Genomic DNA, 16,015 nt, shown 5'->3' on the forward strand with positions numbered 1-16,015 from the left:
TTTAATTTGTATTGCTTTAATTATAGTAAGATTTTATTTCCTGTTCTGTAAACTGCCTTTTCTTCATAATTATCATTATCATTAAAAATGTAATATTACTAGTAATAGTAATAATGATAGTAATAAAGTTTGCCCCCTCTATTCCCAGCCACAAGCAAATGCCATTCCAGAGCAGACAAAAGGGCTGATCTAATCTCAAAATTTTGATTGTCTAAAGGTGAACTTGGCAGCAATCTGGGTTATTAGAGACTGTGAATATATCCTAACCTTTTGTGTTCCTTTAGCATCCTGTTTGTCAGCTGTACAGTGGCACTTATACTTCATTATAACTGCCTTTTTAGCTGCCCGTTACTTTGCTTACATTATATTCCTTAAAGGAATGAACTACCTCCTTTCATCATGTATTACATCATATATACATCATATATAACCAGGAGCTAGCACAATGCCTGACCAATGGTGAGAATGAATAAGTTAATTAAATGAATGTTCATGAATAAATGAATCACTTTGGTCCACTAGGACTAAGCAGCAAGAAGCAGATTTATTTAGGTAAAAATCAATTCCTTCAGAGCTTTGCTCTAAAATGATGCTCCATACTCAAACACCAACATGGTAAATGATTCAGTTGTCTGACTGGATTATGGCCAAAACTGGACTCAATTCTGGGAGTTTTGCAAAGGAACTTTTTCTGGACTTTCACCCCAGGGTATTCATTGCTCTGTAGGATATTTGAAGAAATATCTATGTTTTTTGAAATAAACATTGCCTCAAAATAGAAAAAGAAAAAAAAGAAAAAACAAATATACTCTGTTGCAGACTTAATAGTTACTGCAACAAAAATTATCTTCTTACATATGTGGATATGTGTGCATTTATGCGTATCACCCATGCATACATATATGGGTTTCCCAGGTGGCGCTAGTGGTAAAGAATCTGCTTCCCTGGCTTGGGAAGATCCCCTGGAGTAGGAAATGGCAACCCACTCCAGTATTCTTGTCTGGAAAATCCCATGGACAGAGGAGCCTGGTGGGTTACAGTTCATGGGGTCTCGATGAGCTGGGCATGACTGAGCACACATGCACATGAAAAGACAAATAGAAATTAATGACTCAGGGATTTGTCATATTTCTACTATAGAAGATAATCATTTGATAGTTTAAGTAGACCTACTTTAATTAAATATGCCAGTATATTTATTTAACAAACATTCAACTGATATTGCCTGTATTTGCTGATCATTTACTATATCCCAGGCACTGTTATAGGCACTTGGGACATATTAATGAGAGAGAGAAAGAGGGAACCCCCTATCCATGTGGAAACATACAATAAACATAGTTAAATTAAATAGTATGTTAGATGATAAGTGCTATGGAAAAATAATTGAGCAAGATAAAGTGGTGCGGGGTGGCCAGTGTATGTGTTGGTGGGAGGCGGGTGTGTGTGTGTGTGTGGCAGGATTGAGTGAAGGTGAAAACTTGCAGAATTAAATGCAATGATCAGGAAGTGCGCTCGGCGGCCCCGCGGATCTGTCTCTTGCTTCAACAGTGCTTGGACGAACAGACCCAAGGACGCCCCTTGCTCCAGCCTCTGACTACCCTCTAACCTTTTTTCCAGTCTCAACCTCCGGAGTCAGCCACTCAGCTGTCCGCGATCACCGGGACCAGCCACCATTTTTTAACTCCTTATTACCGACCAATCATGAGCTCCCAGATTCGTCAGAATTCTTCTACCGAGGTGGAGGCCGCCGTCAACCGCCTGGTTAACCTGCAACTGCAGGCCTCCTACACCTACCTCTCTCTGGGCTTCTATTTCCACCGCGACGATGTGGCTCTAGAGGGTGTGGGTCACTTTTTTCGCGAATTGGCCAAGGAGAAGCGCCAGGGCGCGGAGCGTCTCTTGAAACTGCAAAACCAGCGTGCCGGCCGCGCCCTCTTCCTGGACGTGCAGAAGCCATCTCAAGGTGAGTGGGGTAAAACCCAGGACGCTGTGGAAGCTGCCCTTCTCGTAGAGAAGAACCTGAATCAAGCCCTGTTGGATCTGCATGGCCTGGCCTCTGCCAGCGGAGACCCCCACATCTGTGGCTTCCTGGAGAACCACTTCCTAGATGAGGAAGTGAGGCTCATCAAGAAGGTGGGTGACCACCTGACCAACCTCCGCAGGCTGGCCGGTCCCCAGGCTGGGTTGGGCGAGTATCTCTTCGAGAGGCTCACCCTCAAGCACAACTAGGAGCTTCTGGAGACCAGTGGCCTTTGAAGAACCCACCTAAATCAGGGCTGCCCGAAGCCCCTCTCTGCAGCCACTAGGCAGCTTTTTAACATCCTGGAGCCCTCTCTGAAGCCTTGGACCAAATGGAAACAATAAAGCTTTTTGCAGCATTAAATCAATCAATAAATAAATAAATAAATGGGATGATCAGAGTAAGCCCCGTTAATAAGGTGAGATTTGACCAAAAATTTAAAGAAAGGAGGGGAATTAGTAAAGTGGATATTTTTGAAATTAACATATCAAATGTTGCCTACAGGTCTTGCCGTTTAATACAAATGTTTTTAATTGAATCGAGAGTTTGACTGTTATATTCAAAATGAATATCTGAATTGACAGACATAACTAATTTAAAAAAATCAAAGTATTAAACAAAACTATAATTTGTGAAATTTACTAATCATTCTTTTCTGTTTGTCAGAAGAAGCTTATGTTTTACTGAAGCTTATACAGTGTAAAAACTGACATCTTCGTTTGCCCTCACTGGCAAACCTCCTTGGGAGTATCGTTTTCTGCTGTCATTTCTTCCTTCTTGGCTCATCTCCCTTTTCCATTCCCCAACACTTACCAACCTACATACATTGAAGTGAGTCAGGAAGTCCTGCTTCAGGGGTCTCAAGTATCTCATTCTATTTATAATCCTCAGCTTATAGACACTTTCCAGCTTCTGAAGCGTTAAACAAGAGAAGATGTTGCTATTTCTATTCTGGAAGTCACTAGTTTGAAAAGTGATTTATTACAAATGGGCAGAGATATCTGACTGATGGGAAAAGACAATAATAGCACTGAGTTTATAAGCCTACTGACTACCATGAGTCCTGGTAGCTAGTGTACTATGCCAGTGTAAAGGAGGTGGTGAACTCCTCTAGTTTAATCTGGCTTTATGACTAGAAGACTCAGTTACAAAGATGGGCAGACATTTGGAAATGTTTCTTATGGTGTGCATTTGGGCAATGAGTACAGAGATGGATAATGAGTGTTTCCTGTGATGAATTCTCTGAGATCTCAAAAGCAAATGGGATTAAATTCTTTCTACCTTGGTTCACTTACTTGAGAAATGGTACCATGACTTTATTAAGTATAATGCCTCTTATATTTGTAAGCACTGGAGTTTACTCCAGGAATGCATGGATGTTTCTGTAATTTAAAAATTATTGGGGGAGGAGCCAAGATGGCAGAGGAATAGGATGGGGAGACCACTTTCTCCCCTACAAATACATTGAAAGAACATTTGAACACTGAGCAAACTTCACAAAACAACTTCTGGCCGCTAGCAGAAGACATCAGGTGCCCAGAAAAGCAGCCCATCGTCTTCGAAAGGAGGTAGGACAAAAGATAAAAGATAAAAAGAGAGACAAAAGAGCTGGGGATGGAGACCCGTCCCGGGAAGGGAGTCGTAGTGGAGGAGGTTTCCAAACACCAGGAAACCCTCTCACTGGTGGGTCTGGGGGAAGTTTTCGAATCTCGGAGGGCAACCTAACTGGGAGGAAAAATAAATAAAACCCACAGATTACATGCCTAAAAGCAACTCCCAGCAGAAAAGTACCCCAGATGCCCGCATCCGCCACCAGCAAGTGGGGGCGGAATGGAGAGGAGCTGGCGGCATTGCTTAGGGTAAGGACTGGGCCCGAATGCCCTGAGGGCAATTGGAGAGAGCTAACGTGAGATAGCAACTTAAACTGTGGGATAGCAAGAGAGAGAGAAAATTAATCGGCCAGAACACACAGCTGGCCGTTCGCAGAACAAAGGGACTGAGCAATTCCAGAAAAGAGCTAGCCAGCGGCAGACCGGCCCATCCCCCACCGGAGGCAGGAGACGGGGAGAGGGGAAAGGGGCAAACTCAGTCCCAGAGACGGCACCCCCTACCAAACTGCAAACAGGCCTCCAGTTTCTAACCAAAGACTTCCTGAGATTCTGGAGGGTCGACATCCGCTGGGAGGGTCGCGGCTAGAGGCCAACTCAACAGACACAAGGCGCTCGCACCCAACTGGCGTGCGCGGAAACTGAGGCTGGAACCGCGGAGGGGATAAGGCGCACCGCACTGGGGGAGAGTGCGCTCGTCAAGCTCCTGGCTGCCTGAGCTGCTCGGGCGGGGAAGGCACAAAACGCAGGCCCAACGGAGTCCAGGCTTTTGTGGAGTACCCAAAAACTGGAACCACACGCAACGCAGGACACACTCCATATAGAGCAGCCGGGAGCCTGAGCAGTGTAGGCGGGGAGAGCACACACCCGTGGGCGGGGCAAACCCAGTGTGGCCGGAACACTGCGAGTGCTCCCCACACACAGGGCTATCTGTCTGCAGCGCCCCTCCCTCCCCGCAGCACGACTGAACCAGCAAACCTAAACAAGAGACCACCTCCGCCCGCCTGTGTCAGGGCGGAAGTTAGACACTGAAGAGACCGGCAAACAAAAGCCAAATAAACAAAGGGAACCGCTTCAGAAGGGACCAGTGCAACAGATTAAAATCCCTGTAGGTAACACCGACTACACTGGAAGGGGCCTATAGATATCGAGAAGTGTAATCTGGAACGAGGAGCTATCTGAAACTGAACCAAACCCACACTGACCGCGACAGCTCCAGAGAAATTCCTAGATATATTTTTACTTTGTTTTTAATTAAAAATTTTTTTTCTTTTCTTTTTTATTTTTTCTCTTTTATTTTCTTTTAAAATTCCCTATTACTCCTCCATTACACCTTAACATTAATTTTCATTTTCATATATTTTTACTATTTTTAAAATTAGATGTAGAAGATAAAATGGTGGAAATAAATGAAGCAGAGAGGAAAAAAGAAACAAGAATCAAAAGAAATGAGAACAACCTCAGGGACCTCTGGGACAGTGTGAAACACCCCAACATTCGAATCATAGGAATCCCGGAAGAAGAAGACAAAAAGAAAGGCCATGAGAAAATACTCGAGGAGATAATAGGTGAAAACTTCCCTAAAATGGGGAAGGAAATAGTTATACAGGTCCAAGAGACCCAGAGAGTCCCAAACAGGATAAACCCAAAGCGAAACACCCCAAGACACATATTAATCAAATTAACAAAAATCAAACACAAAGAACAAATATTAAAAGCAGTAAGGGAGAAACAACGAATAACACACAAAGGGATTCCCATAAGGATAACAGCTGATCTATCAATAGAAACCCTTCAGGCCAGAAGGGAATGGCAGGACATACTTCAAGTAATGAAAGAGAATAACCTACAACCTAGATTACTGTACCCAGCGAGGACCTCATTCAGATATGAAGGAGAATTCAAAAGCTTTACAGACAAGCAAAAGCTGAGAGAATTCAGCACCACCAAAACAGCTCTTCAACAAATGCTGAAGGGTCTTCTCTAGATAGGAAACACAGAAAGGTTGTATAAACGTGAACCCAAAACAACAAAGTAAATGGCAACGGGACCATACCTATCAATAATTACCTTAAATGTAAATGGGTTGAATGCCCCAACCAAAAGACAAAGACTGGCTGAATGGATACAAAAACAAGACCCCTATATATGCTGTCTGCAAGAGACCAACCTCAAAACAAGGGACACATACAGACTAAAAGTGAAGGGCTGGAAAAAAATATTTCATGCAAATGGAGAACAAAAGAAAGCAGGAGTCGCAATACTCATATCAGATAAAATAGATTTCAAAATAAAGGCTGTGAAAAGAGACAAAGAAGGACACTACATAATGATCAAAGGATCAATCCAAGAAGAGATAACAATTACACATATATATGCACCCAACATAGGAGCACCGCAATACGTAAGGCAAATGCTAACGAGTATGAAAGAGGAAATTAATAGGAACACAATAATAGTGGGAGACTTTAATACCCCACTCACACCTATGGATAGGTCAACTAAACAGAAAATTAACAAGGAAACACAAACTTTAAATGACACAATGGACCAGCTAGACCTAATTGATATCTATAGGACATTTCACCCCCAAACAATCAATTTCACCTTTTTCTCAAATGCACACGGAACCTTCTCCAGAATAGATCACATCCTGGGCCATAAATCTGGTCTTGGTAAATTCAAAAAAATTGAAATCATTCCAGTCATCTTTTCTGACCACAGTGCAGTAAGATTAGATCTCAATTACAGGAAAAAAACTATTAAAAATTCAAACATATGGAGGCTAAATAACACGCTTCTGAATAACCAACAAATCATAGAAGAAATCAAAAAAGAAATCAAAATATGCATAGAAACAAATGAAAATGAAAACACAACAACTCAAAACCTATGGGACACTGTAAAAGCAGTGCTAAGGGGAAGGTTCATAGTATTACAGGCTTACCTCAAGAAACAAGAAAAAAGTCAAATAAATAACCTAACTCTACACCTAAAGCAACTAGAGAAGGAAGAAATGAAGAACCCCAGGGTTAGTAGAAGGAAAGAAATGTTAAAAATTAGGGCAGAAATAAATGCAAAAGAAACTAAAGAGACCGTAGCAAAAATCAACAAAGCTAAAAGCTGGTTTTTTGGAAAAATAAACAAAATTGACAAACAGTTAGCAAGAGTCATTAATAAACAAAGGGAGAAGAACCAAATTAACAAAATTAGAAATGAAAATGGAGAGATCACAACAGACAACTCTGAAATACAAAGGATCATAAGAGACTACTACCAGCAGCTCTATGCCAATAAAATGGACAACTTGGAAGAAATGGACAAATTCTTAGACAAGTATAACTTTCCAAAACTGAGCCACAAAGAAATAGAAGATCTTAACAGACCCATCACAAGCACGGAAATCGAAACTGTAATCAGAAATCTTCCAGCAAACAAAAGCCCAGGACCAGATGGCTTCACAGCTGAATTCTACCAAAAATTTAGAGAAGAGCTAACACCTATCTTACTCAAACTCTTCCAGAAAATTGCAGAAGAAGGTAAACTTCCAAACTCATTCTATGAGGCCACCATCACCCTAATTCCAAAACCAGACAAAGATGCCCCAAAAAAAGAAACTACAGGCCAATATCACTGATGAACATAGAGCAAAAATTCCTTAACAATTCTGGCAAACAGAATCCAAACAACATATTAAAAAAATCATACATCGATGACCCCAAGTGGGCTTTAATTCCCAGGAATGCAAGGATTTCTTTAATATCTGAATTATCAATGTAATACAACACATTAACAAATTGAAAGATAAAAACCATATGATTATCTCAATAGATGCAGAGAAAGCCTTTGACAAAATTCAACACTCATTTATGATTAAAACTCTCCAAAAAGCAGGAATAGAAGGAACATACCTCAACATAATAAAAGCTATATATGACAAACCCACAGCAAGCATCACCCTCAATGGTGAAAAATTGAAAGCATTTCCCCTGAAATCAGGAAAAAGACAAGGGTGCCCACTCTCACCACTACTATTCAACATAGTGTTGGAAGTTTTGGCCACAGCAATCAGAGCAGAAAAAGAAGTAAAAGGAATCCAGATAGGAAAAGAAGAAGTGAAACTCTCGCTGTTTGCAGATGACATGATCCTCTACATAGAAAACCTTAAAGACTCTACCAGAAAATTACTAGAGCTAATCAATGAATATAGTAAAGTTGCAGGATATAAAATTAACACACAGAATCCCTTGCATTCCTATACACTAACAATGAAAAACAGAAAGAGAAATTAAGGAAACACTACCATTCACCGCGACTGCACAAAAAGAATAAATACTTAGGAGTATATCTCTAAAGAACAAAAGACCTATACATAGAAAACTATAAAACACTGATGAAAGAAATCAAGAGGACACAAACAGATGGAGAAACATACCGTGTTCATGGATTGGAAGAATCAATATTGTCAAAATGGCTATTCTACCCAAAGCAATCTATAGATTCAATGCAATCCCTATCAAGCTACCAACGGTATTTTTCACAGAACTAGACCAAAGAATTTCACTATTTGTATGGAAATACAAAAAACCTCGAATAGCCAAAGTAATCTTGAGAAGAAGAATGGAACTGGAGGAATCAGCCTGCCTCACTTCAAAGACTATACACTTACAAAGCCACATGTCATAAGACAGTATGTACTGGCACAAGAGAAATATAGATCAATGGAACAGATAGAAAGCGCCAGAGATAAATCCATGAACCTATGGACACCTTATCTTCGACAAAGGGAGGGCAAGGATATAACAATGGAAAAAGAACAACCTCTTTAACAAGTGGTGCTTGGGAAACTGGTCAACCACTTGTAAAAGAATGAAACTAGAACACTTTCTAACACCATACACAAAAATAAACGCAAAATGGATTAAAGATCTAAATGTGAGACCAGAAACTATAAAACTCCTAGAGGAGAACATAGGCAAACACTCTCCAACATAAATCACAGCAGGATCCTCTATGACCCACCTCCCAGAATATTGGAAATAAAAGCAAAAATGCACAAATGGGACCTAATGAACCTTAAAAGCTTTTGCACTACAAAGGAAACTATAAGTAAGGTGAAAAGACAGCCCTCAGGTTGGAAGAAAATAATAGCTAACGAAGCAACAAAGGATTAATCTCAAAAATATACAAGCAACTCCTGAAGCTCAATTCCAGAAAAATACATGACCCAATCAAAAAATGGACCAAAGAACTAAACAGACATTTCTCCAACGAAGACATACAGATGGCTAACAAACACATGAAAAGATGCTCAACATCACTCATTATCAGAGAAATGCAAATCAAAACCACAATGAAGTAGAATTACACGCCAGTCAGGATGGCTGCTATCCAAAAGTCTACAAGCAATAAGTGCTGGAGAGGGTGTGGAGAAAAGGGAACCCTCTTACACTGTTGGTGGGAATGCAAACTAGTACAGCCACTATAGAGAACAGTGTGGAGATTTCTTAAAAAACTGGAATTAGAACTGCCATATGACCCAGCAATCCCACTTCTGGGCATACACACTGAGGAAACCAAATCTGAAAGAGACACATGCACCCCAATGTTCATCGCAGCACTGTTTATAATAGCCAGGACATGGAAGCCACCTAGATGCCCATCAGCAGATGAATGGATAAGGAAGCTGTGGTACATATACACCATGGAATATTACTCAGCCGTTAAAAAGAATTCATTTGAATCAGTTCTAATGAGATGGATGAAACTAGAGCCCATTATACAGAGTGAAGTAAGCCAGAAAGATAAAGACCAATACAGTATACTAACACATATATATGGAATTTAGAAAGATGGTAATGATAATGCAATATGCAAAACAGAAAAAGAGACACAGATGTACAGAACAGACTTTTGGACTCTGTGGGAGAAGGCAAGGGTGGGATGTTTCAAGAGAACAGCATTGAAACATGTATATTATCTAGGGTGAAACAGATCACCAGCCCAGGTTGGACGCATGAGACAAGTGCTCAGGCCTGGTGCACTGGGAAGACCCAGAGGGATCGGGTGGAGAGGGAGGTGGGAGGGGGGATCGGGATGGGGAATACATGTATATCCATGGCTGATTCATGTCGATGTATGATGAAAACCACTACAATATTGTAAAGTAATTGGCCTCCAACTAATAAAAATAAATGGAAAAAAATAAAAATAAAATTATTAATATTATTTTATCTAGGGATGAAGTGGGGAAGTAGCCTAAAATATCAATATGCATTATACTTAGTGGATAAACAACACCAGAGACATCCTGATATAGAAAAACATAGCAAAAATACCTATCTCTACTATAATTTAACTACTATTTAATATTATACTAGAAATATTGGCTAGTACAGTTAAGCAAGAGAAGGAATGTAGAGGGAAAAAGCATGGAAACAACAAGATAAAACGACCACTATTTGTAGTTGAAACATGATTGTAAACCTAGAACCTCAAAGAGAATCACTGACAAACTGCAAATAATAAAAGACTTTGGCAAAATGGTTGAGTGTAATAAAATCCTAATTTAATAAAGTACACCTGATATCTATATTGAACTAGTATCACTGACACACCTATTGATATTGGTTTCTACAATAGAAATATTGTATTTCTACAATACAAAACTGACTATTTTGTTTGGATTTTCTGAAAAATCCTCAAGAAGATGTCCTCAAATCACCCAACAAAATCTTCCTGAACCAAAACAGAGACTATGATAAGCTAATTAAGCATTTTTTTCTAAGCAGCCTTTTAAAAAAACTCAACGGAATTTTTGGTATTTTTATCATGTGAGGACTACCTTGGCTTGTTCCCACCCCTATAATAATAGTGGTCCTACCTGAAACTTTTCAATTTATGTGAATAGGGTCTTTTGAGCATTTTCAAAGAAAAAGCAAGGTTGTTGCAGCTGTTTCAATAATCATTGTGCATATGTCCACTTTAATAATACTTAAAATCAGATGATGCTGACCCAGTTAGAGCTAAGGATTAAAGAAATCTGCTTAGAACTGAATTGGATCCACTAGAGCAACTGCCAAGAGAAATGCATTCCACAGAATGCCCTTCAGAGAACCTCTCGTTAGCCAGACTGCAAACCTTTGATTTCTTTTCACTTGATATACAACTGCCTAGAATTCACTTAAACATGGATGTAATATATGTTCAAATATGTTCACAGCATATTGGTCTAGTCTTTCACTTTTTTCGTGGACAAAATATGTAGTCTCATGCAGAAATTAGTTATTTGCAGTTCTACCTTAAAATATAAAAATCATATAATTTTAATACAAATTGTATACACTCTAGGTATACCTTTTATGTAATTTTAATACAACTTCAAATATGTCAAATTCTGAAGATGTTAAAGCATTGCCTTTTAAACTAGAAGCACTTTTTCTGACTATAAACCTTTAATTTGAAATTCACACACAAAACAACAGTAACAACAGCAGAGTGTATTATTCTTCCCATAAACCAGATGTAATAGAACCTGCCCAGAAAAATCTCTGTGCTTTCCCTAACCTCTGACAATATTGTATTTATCCTTCCACCTATACATTTGTTTCTGCATTGGACTTGATGCTCTCTACCACTATTGTGTTTTGTCTAATAGGTATCCTTACTACTTGTCCTATAACAGATGTATTTACATCAATATTACCTATTATAGACTAAAATTCTTGGATGGGAGGATTTTTAACACCACAACTTTGAACCTTGGCTCTTCATTAAGACCACCTGGGAGGTTTATACATTCTGTCACAAGGATATTGCTTCTGATGAATCAGTAGATGTTGGGTGGGCCCCATACTTCAGTACTTTTAAAAAGTGTTATAGGTAATTCTGGTACATAGGTAAGATTCGGGAGGCACTCTTTTTAATATTATGCATAATTCCATCCATTGCACCCAGCATAACTGACCCACAGACAACCCTCAAAAACTGCTTATGATACAAACCCTTTTGAGCCAGGTTCCAACAAGGGTCCTCCTGTCCTGCATCACTCATACCAATAGAAGGAGACCGAGTTCAGTTTGGAAGCAAAGGAAAGCTTTGTTCTCCTTCTTCTTTTCTAAAAATATTTATTTATTTGGCTATGGTGGGTGTGTCATGCCTTACTTGTGGCATGCCATTTCTTTCTTGCAGCAAGCGGGAACTTTAGTTGCAGTGTGCAGGATCTATTTCAGTTGTGGCACACAAACTCTTAGTTGAAGCATGTGGGATCTAGTTCCCTGACCAGGGATCAAACTTCACCCCCTGCGTTGGAAGCCTAGTGTCCGAGCCACTGGACTACCAGTGAAGTCCCAAGCTTTTATCAAAGACTGCAGAGGTGCAAGGTCTCACTCTAGTGTATACGCTCTCCAGAAAGACCGTTTGCACTGCTGCTTTATAGGGTTCTCCTTAGCGGGGCGGGGAGGTGATGGTGGTGCGGGGGAGAGAGGGACCGGCGGGAGTTCCTGCTGGTCCGGCGCAGGGGTGTTGCTCCCGGCACTCACGCCAGATGTCGCAGTGCCAGGCGCAGGGTCTCTGCACTCGGCCCGCGCGGCCACCGCCATCTTGAATTGAGGTGTCATGAGCACACACCTGCTGAGCTATGTCTGACGCAGCCATTTTGCACTTGGAACACTGGCTTGAAGCGGGACTCTGCATGCAGTACCCGGTGAGCAAGTGAAAGTAGAGGAAGCACAAAGAAAAAACAAAAGGTTAGACTTTATTACCCAGGTTCTGTTTTTATTTCCTGAAAATTGTTAATGGGTTTTGCCCGTGACAAGTCCCGCCTCTGCCATTTGTCCTCCTTATTCGCGAGGGGTGCTGAGAGGCACAGGTCCATCTTCTATAACCACTTTCTGCTGCTTTGGGCATCGTTAACCCAGTTGGAGGAGAAGAACTTCTCCCCAGCTACACTTTACTGTCACCAGACCTCAGTCCTGATGTTCCAATCTCTGAGCCATCACCAGTTGTCTAATCTTTTGGAGACGAAGGGCACCAGACAATTTAAGACACATGGTCAAATTAAGACACCAGACAATTTAAGACACATTAAGAATAATGGTCACATGTCAATTTTTTCCTGAAAGTGAAGGTGTCTAGGTCTTTTACCCATAGGCAAAAGTGTGCTCTGATGACAAGGCTCACTGCCGTGGCCCGAATCTTCCCAAATCACACTTTTCTTGTTTTCCAGAAGAGAAATTTCAGGTCAGAGAGAAGTTCCATGAGTAGTCAAGGAGGTTCATTGCCCCAGGTTGTGTCTCTGGAGGTTTGGGTTTGCGGGCCCTCTTCACCTGAGTGTGATCCCTGCAAGTGCAGGGCAGAATAGGTGGTTAGGATCACCAAGCAGGATCTGTTCCACGTAGGAGTGAGCTGATCTTGTGAGCTTCTGGTTTTTCAGGTTTTTAGATAGACCCAGTTTCCTGGTCGGGTGCAGGCAGCATCTGGTTACCATATACCATGAGGGCTTTCATGGTTTCTCCTACCTGAAGGGCACACTTCAGTTGCTCTGTTTCAACTAGGGAGGTTAAGGGGATAAGATGGTTAAGGTGTCCCTTCTTTCAGGCTTGGGGAATGGGTCTGCCATACATGAGTTCACATGCACTTCACTTTAACTTATTCCTTGATGCTAACCACATGCAGAGCGGGGCTATCAGAAGCAACTTAAGGCAATTTTCTTGAGTCTCCTGACCTAGTCTGGCTGAGACTCTTGGCAAAGTCTGATTGAATCTCTACTTTACCTGACAACTGGGGTCTCCAGACTGAGGGGAAGGTCCATTTTTATGCCCAGGGCACTCATAATCCCCTTCATCACTTGAGACACAAATGCTAGACCATTACTGCTTTGGAGGGATATTGGGAACCCAAGCCTGGGGATTATTTCTTTTAGTAACACCTTAGCCATTTCAGCTGCCATTATGGTTCTAGCACAGAATACTTGTATCCACCCAGAAAATGTGTCTACTAGCACCCCAGGTGGCACTAGTGGTAAAGAACCCACCTACCAATGCCGGAGACATAAGAAACACAGGTTCGACCCCTGGGTCAGGAAGATCCTCTGGAGGAGGGCGTGGCAACCCACTCCAGTATTCTTGCCTGGAGAATCCCTTGGACAGAAGAGCCTGGCGGGCTACAGTCCATGGTGTCTCGAAGAGTCAGACACAACTGAAGCGACCTAGCACATGCACACAGCACCAAGAGAAATCTGAAATTTTCTGGTACTTGGCAATGACAGTGACATGTCTTAGCATGACAGTGAAATCAATCTGCCAGTCTTCTCCAGGATATGTCCCCCTGGTCTGAATGGGCCTTATCTGGAGGCCTCTGAGGAGTCTGGTTTTGAGGTTGTTCATTGCACAGGTGGGACAAATCTCAACTATCTGACTGATAATATTTTTCATGCCAGGAGTTATCATGACCTCAACTAACCAGTAATAAAGGGCTTGCCTCCAATAGTGAGTTCCTTGATGAGTTTCCCTGATGGCTTGACAAGTTGCACTTTGGGGAAAGAAATATTGCCCCTGTTCATTAACTAGTCACCCATGGCCTCCTAGATCTCCACTGAAGCCCCACTTCAGATGTCTAATTCTTGCTTTGTGTAGATTGGGGAGTAATTGGATGGATCTGGCCTGCTGGGTATGAGGAGAAATTGCCAAGTTGCTGGTTCTAGGGCCCACCCTTTTGGCAGTTGTGTCCACCTTTTGGTTCCCCTAATTACCTCCCCATCTCTCTTTTGGTGACTCCTCCCCATCCTTCTTTCGCTGCCACCTTTTGGGGAAGCTATACAGTTCCACAGTAGTTACTATGTATCCCACTGAGCACAGGTGGCTCCTAGTAAAGAATCTGCCTGCCAAGCAGGAGACCTGGGTTCAGTCCCTGGGTTGGGAAGATCCCCTGGAGAAGGAAATGGCAACCCACTCCAGTATTCTTGCCTGGAGAATCCTATGGACACAGGAGCCTGGCAGGCTATAATCCATGGGGTCATAAAGAGTCTGACAAGACTGAGCAACTTAACAGCAACAGCAGCATAGTGCTTCCAAGAGCTTCAATATGCTTAAGCCATGTTTCACCTGTTTATTCTCCACAGTAAATATACCCCCTTTATTTCCAAATAGCCCTGTGTCCATGTAGGATGCCAGATGCATATTCGGAATCTGTGTAAACATCTAAGATCATCCCTGTCCTGAGCTATATGGCTCAGATGAGGGCCATCAGCTCAGCCTTCAGGGCAGAAGTCCCAGGGGTAGGCATCCGGTTTCTATGACATGAGTCTGGGACGTTACTATGTATCCCACCAGCTTTTTCCTCTCCTGTGAAACTGCTCCCACCTGTGAACCATTCTTTGGAATTGGGAGAGGCTCACTTCTTAGGTTAGACTGACTAGAGTAGGTTGTTTTATAGAGTCATGCTCCAGGGAGAGCAGAGTGGCAGGATTTAGCATGTAACAGGTATTTATAGCAGCCATTACTATTTAAAAGTCCAACATGAATTTGTATCTATCTTCTGAGGAATAGCCATTCTGTTCCCTTAGAACATACTAAGGCCTGAACCTGGTGTGGAGTCCATTATAGTGACTGGCTGACCAAATATCAACTTTCCAGCCTCCTTTAGCTGCTACTGGGCTTCCCTGGTGGCTCAGTGGTAAAGAATCTGCCTGCCAATGCAGTAGATGTGAGTTCAATCCCTGGGTCGGGAAGATCCTCTGGAGAAGGAAATGGCAATCCACTCCAGTATTCTTGCAGGGGAAATTCTGTGGATAGGGGAGCTTGGTGGGCTACAGTCCATGGGGCTGCAGAAATTGGATACAACTTAGCAACTACACAAGTAGCTGCTACAGCGCTTCTCTCTGAATGTAAAGGTCGAAATGATTAGCTAAATCTGGCAGGGCCCGGGCATGCGTCCGAAATCATTGTTTTTTCAATTATTGAAGGGCCCTTTTTGCTTTCTGAATTCCATTCAAAGGGATCATCATCTTTCAACTTTTCATATAGAGGCCTAGATCACACTCAAGGTTCCAGATGTGGCAAAACCTGGCCATCCCCAAGAAATCCCAAAGCTGTCTTCTGGTTTGAGAAGGGGTGAGGCTGCTAATGGCTTGTGACTCTGGGGCTAATGGAGTACAGAAAAAGGCATCTTTTAAATCTACTACATAATACCAGGTCCTGGTGGACAATAGAGTGACCAGCAGGGCTTAGGGATTAGGGACTACTGGATGCATTTTCTCAGTTGCTTCATTGACAGCCCTGAGATAGAATGGGGGTATTACAGCCCAATTGGCATGGTCTAACGAAGCCCTGGTCAATTAGACCCTGTATAACAGGGGTTATGCCCAATAAGGCCTCCCAACGGAGAG

The 16,015-nt window shown here is 41.9% G+C and overlaps 1 protein-coding gene across 1 annotated transcript; it reads left to right on the forward strand.

Moving 5' to 3' along the window:
- Positions 1–1,589: 1,589 nt before the first annotated feature.
- On the forward strand, positions 1,590–14,498 carry LOC122436669 (ferritin light chain-like). The gene is made up of 2 exons (XM_043460599.1): positions 1,590–2,248; positions 14,487–14,498. Exon 1 carries the CDS (start codon positions 1,705–1,707, stop codon positions 2,230–2,232), a length of 528 nt encoding a protein of 175 aa, XP_043316534.1. The 5' UTR covers positions 1,590–1,704; the 3' UTR covers positions 2,233–2,248; positions 14,487–14,498.
- The last annotated feature ends 1,517 nt before the right edge of the window (positions 14,499–16,015 follow it).

The sequence above is a fragment of the Cervus canadensis genome, chromosome 2 (genome assembly GCF_019320065.1).
Source record: "Cervus canadensis isolate Bull #8, Minnesota chromosome 2, ASM1932006v1, whole genome shotgun sequence".
NCBI lineage: Eukaryota > Metazoa > Chordata > Mammalia > Artiodactyla > Cervidae > Cervus > Cervus canadensis.

What these genes read in the sequence shown, in the direction of transcription:
- LOC122436669 (XM_043460599.1), top strand. Translation starts at nt 1,705, where the DNA reads ATGAGCTCCCAGATTCGTCAGAATTCTTCTACCGAGGTGGAGGCCGCC.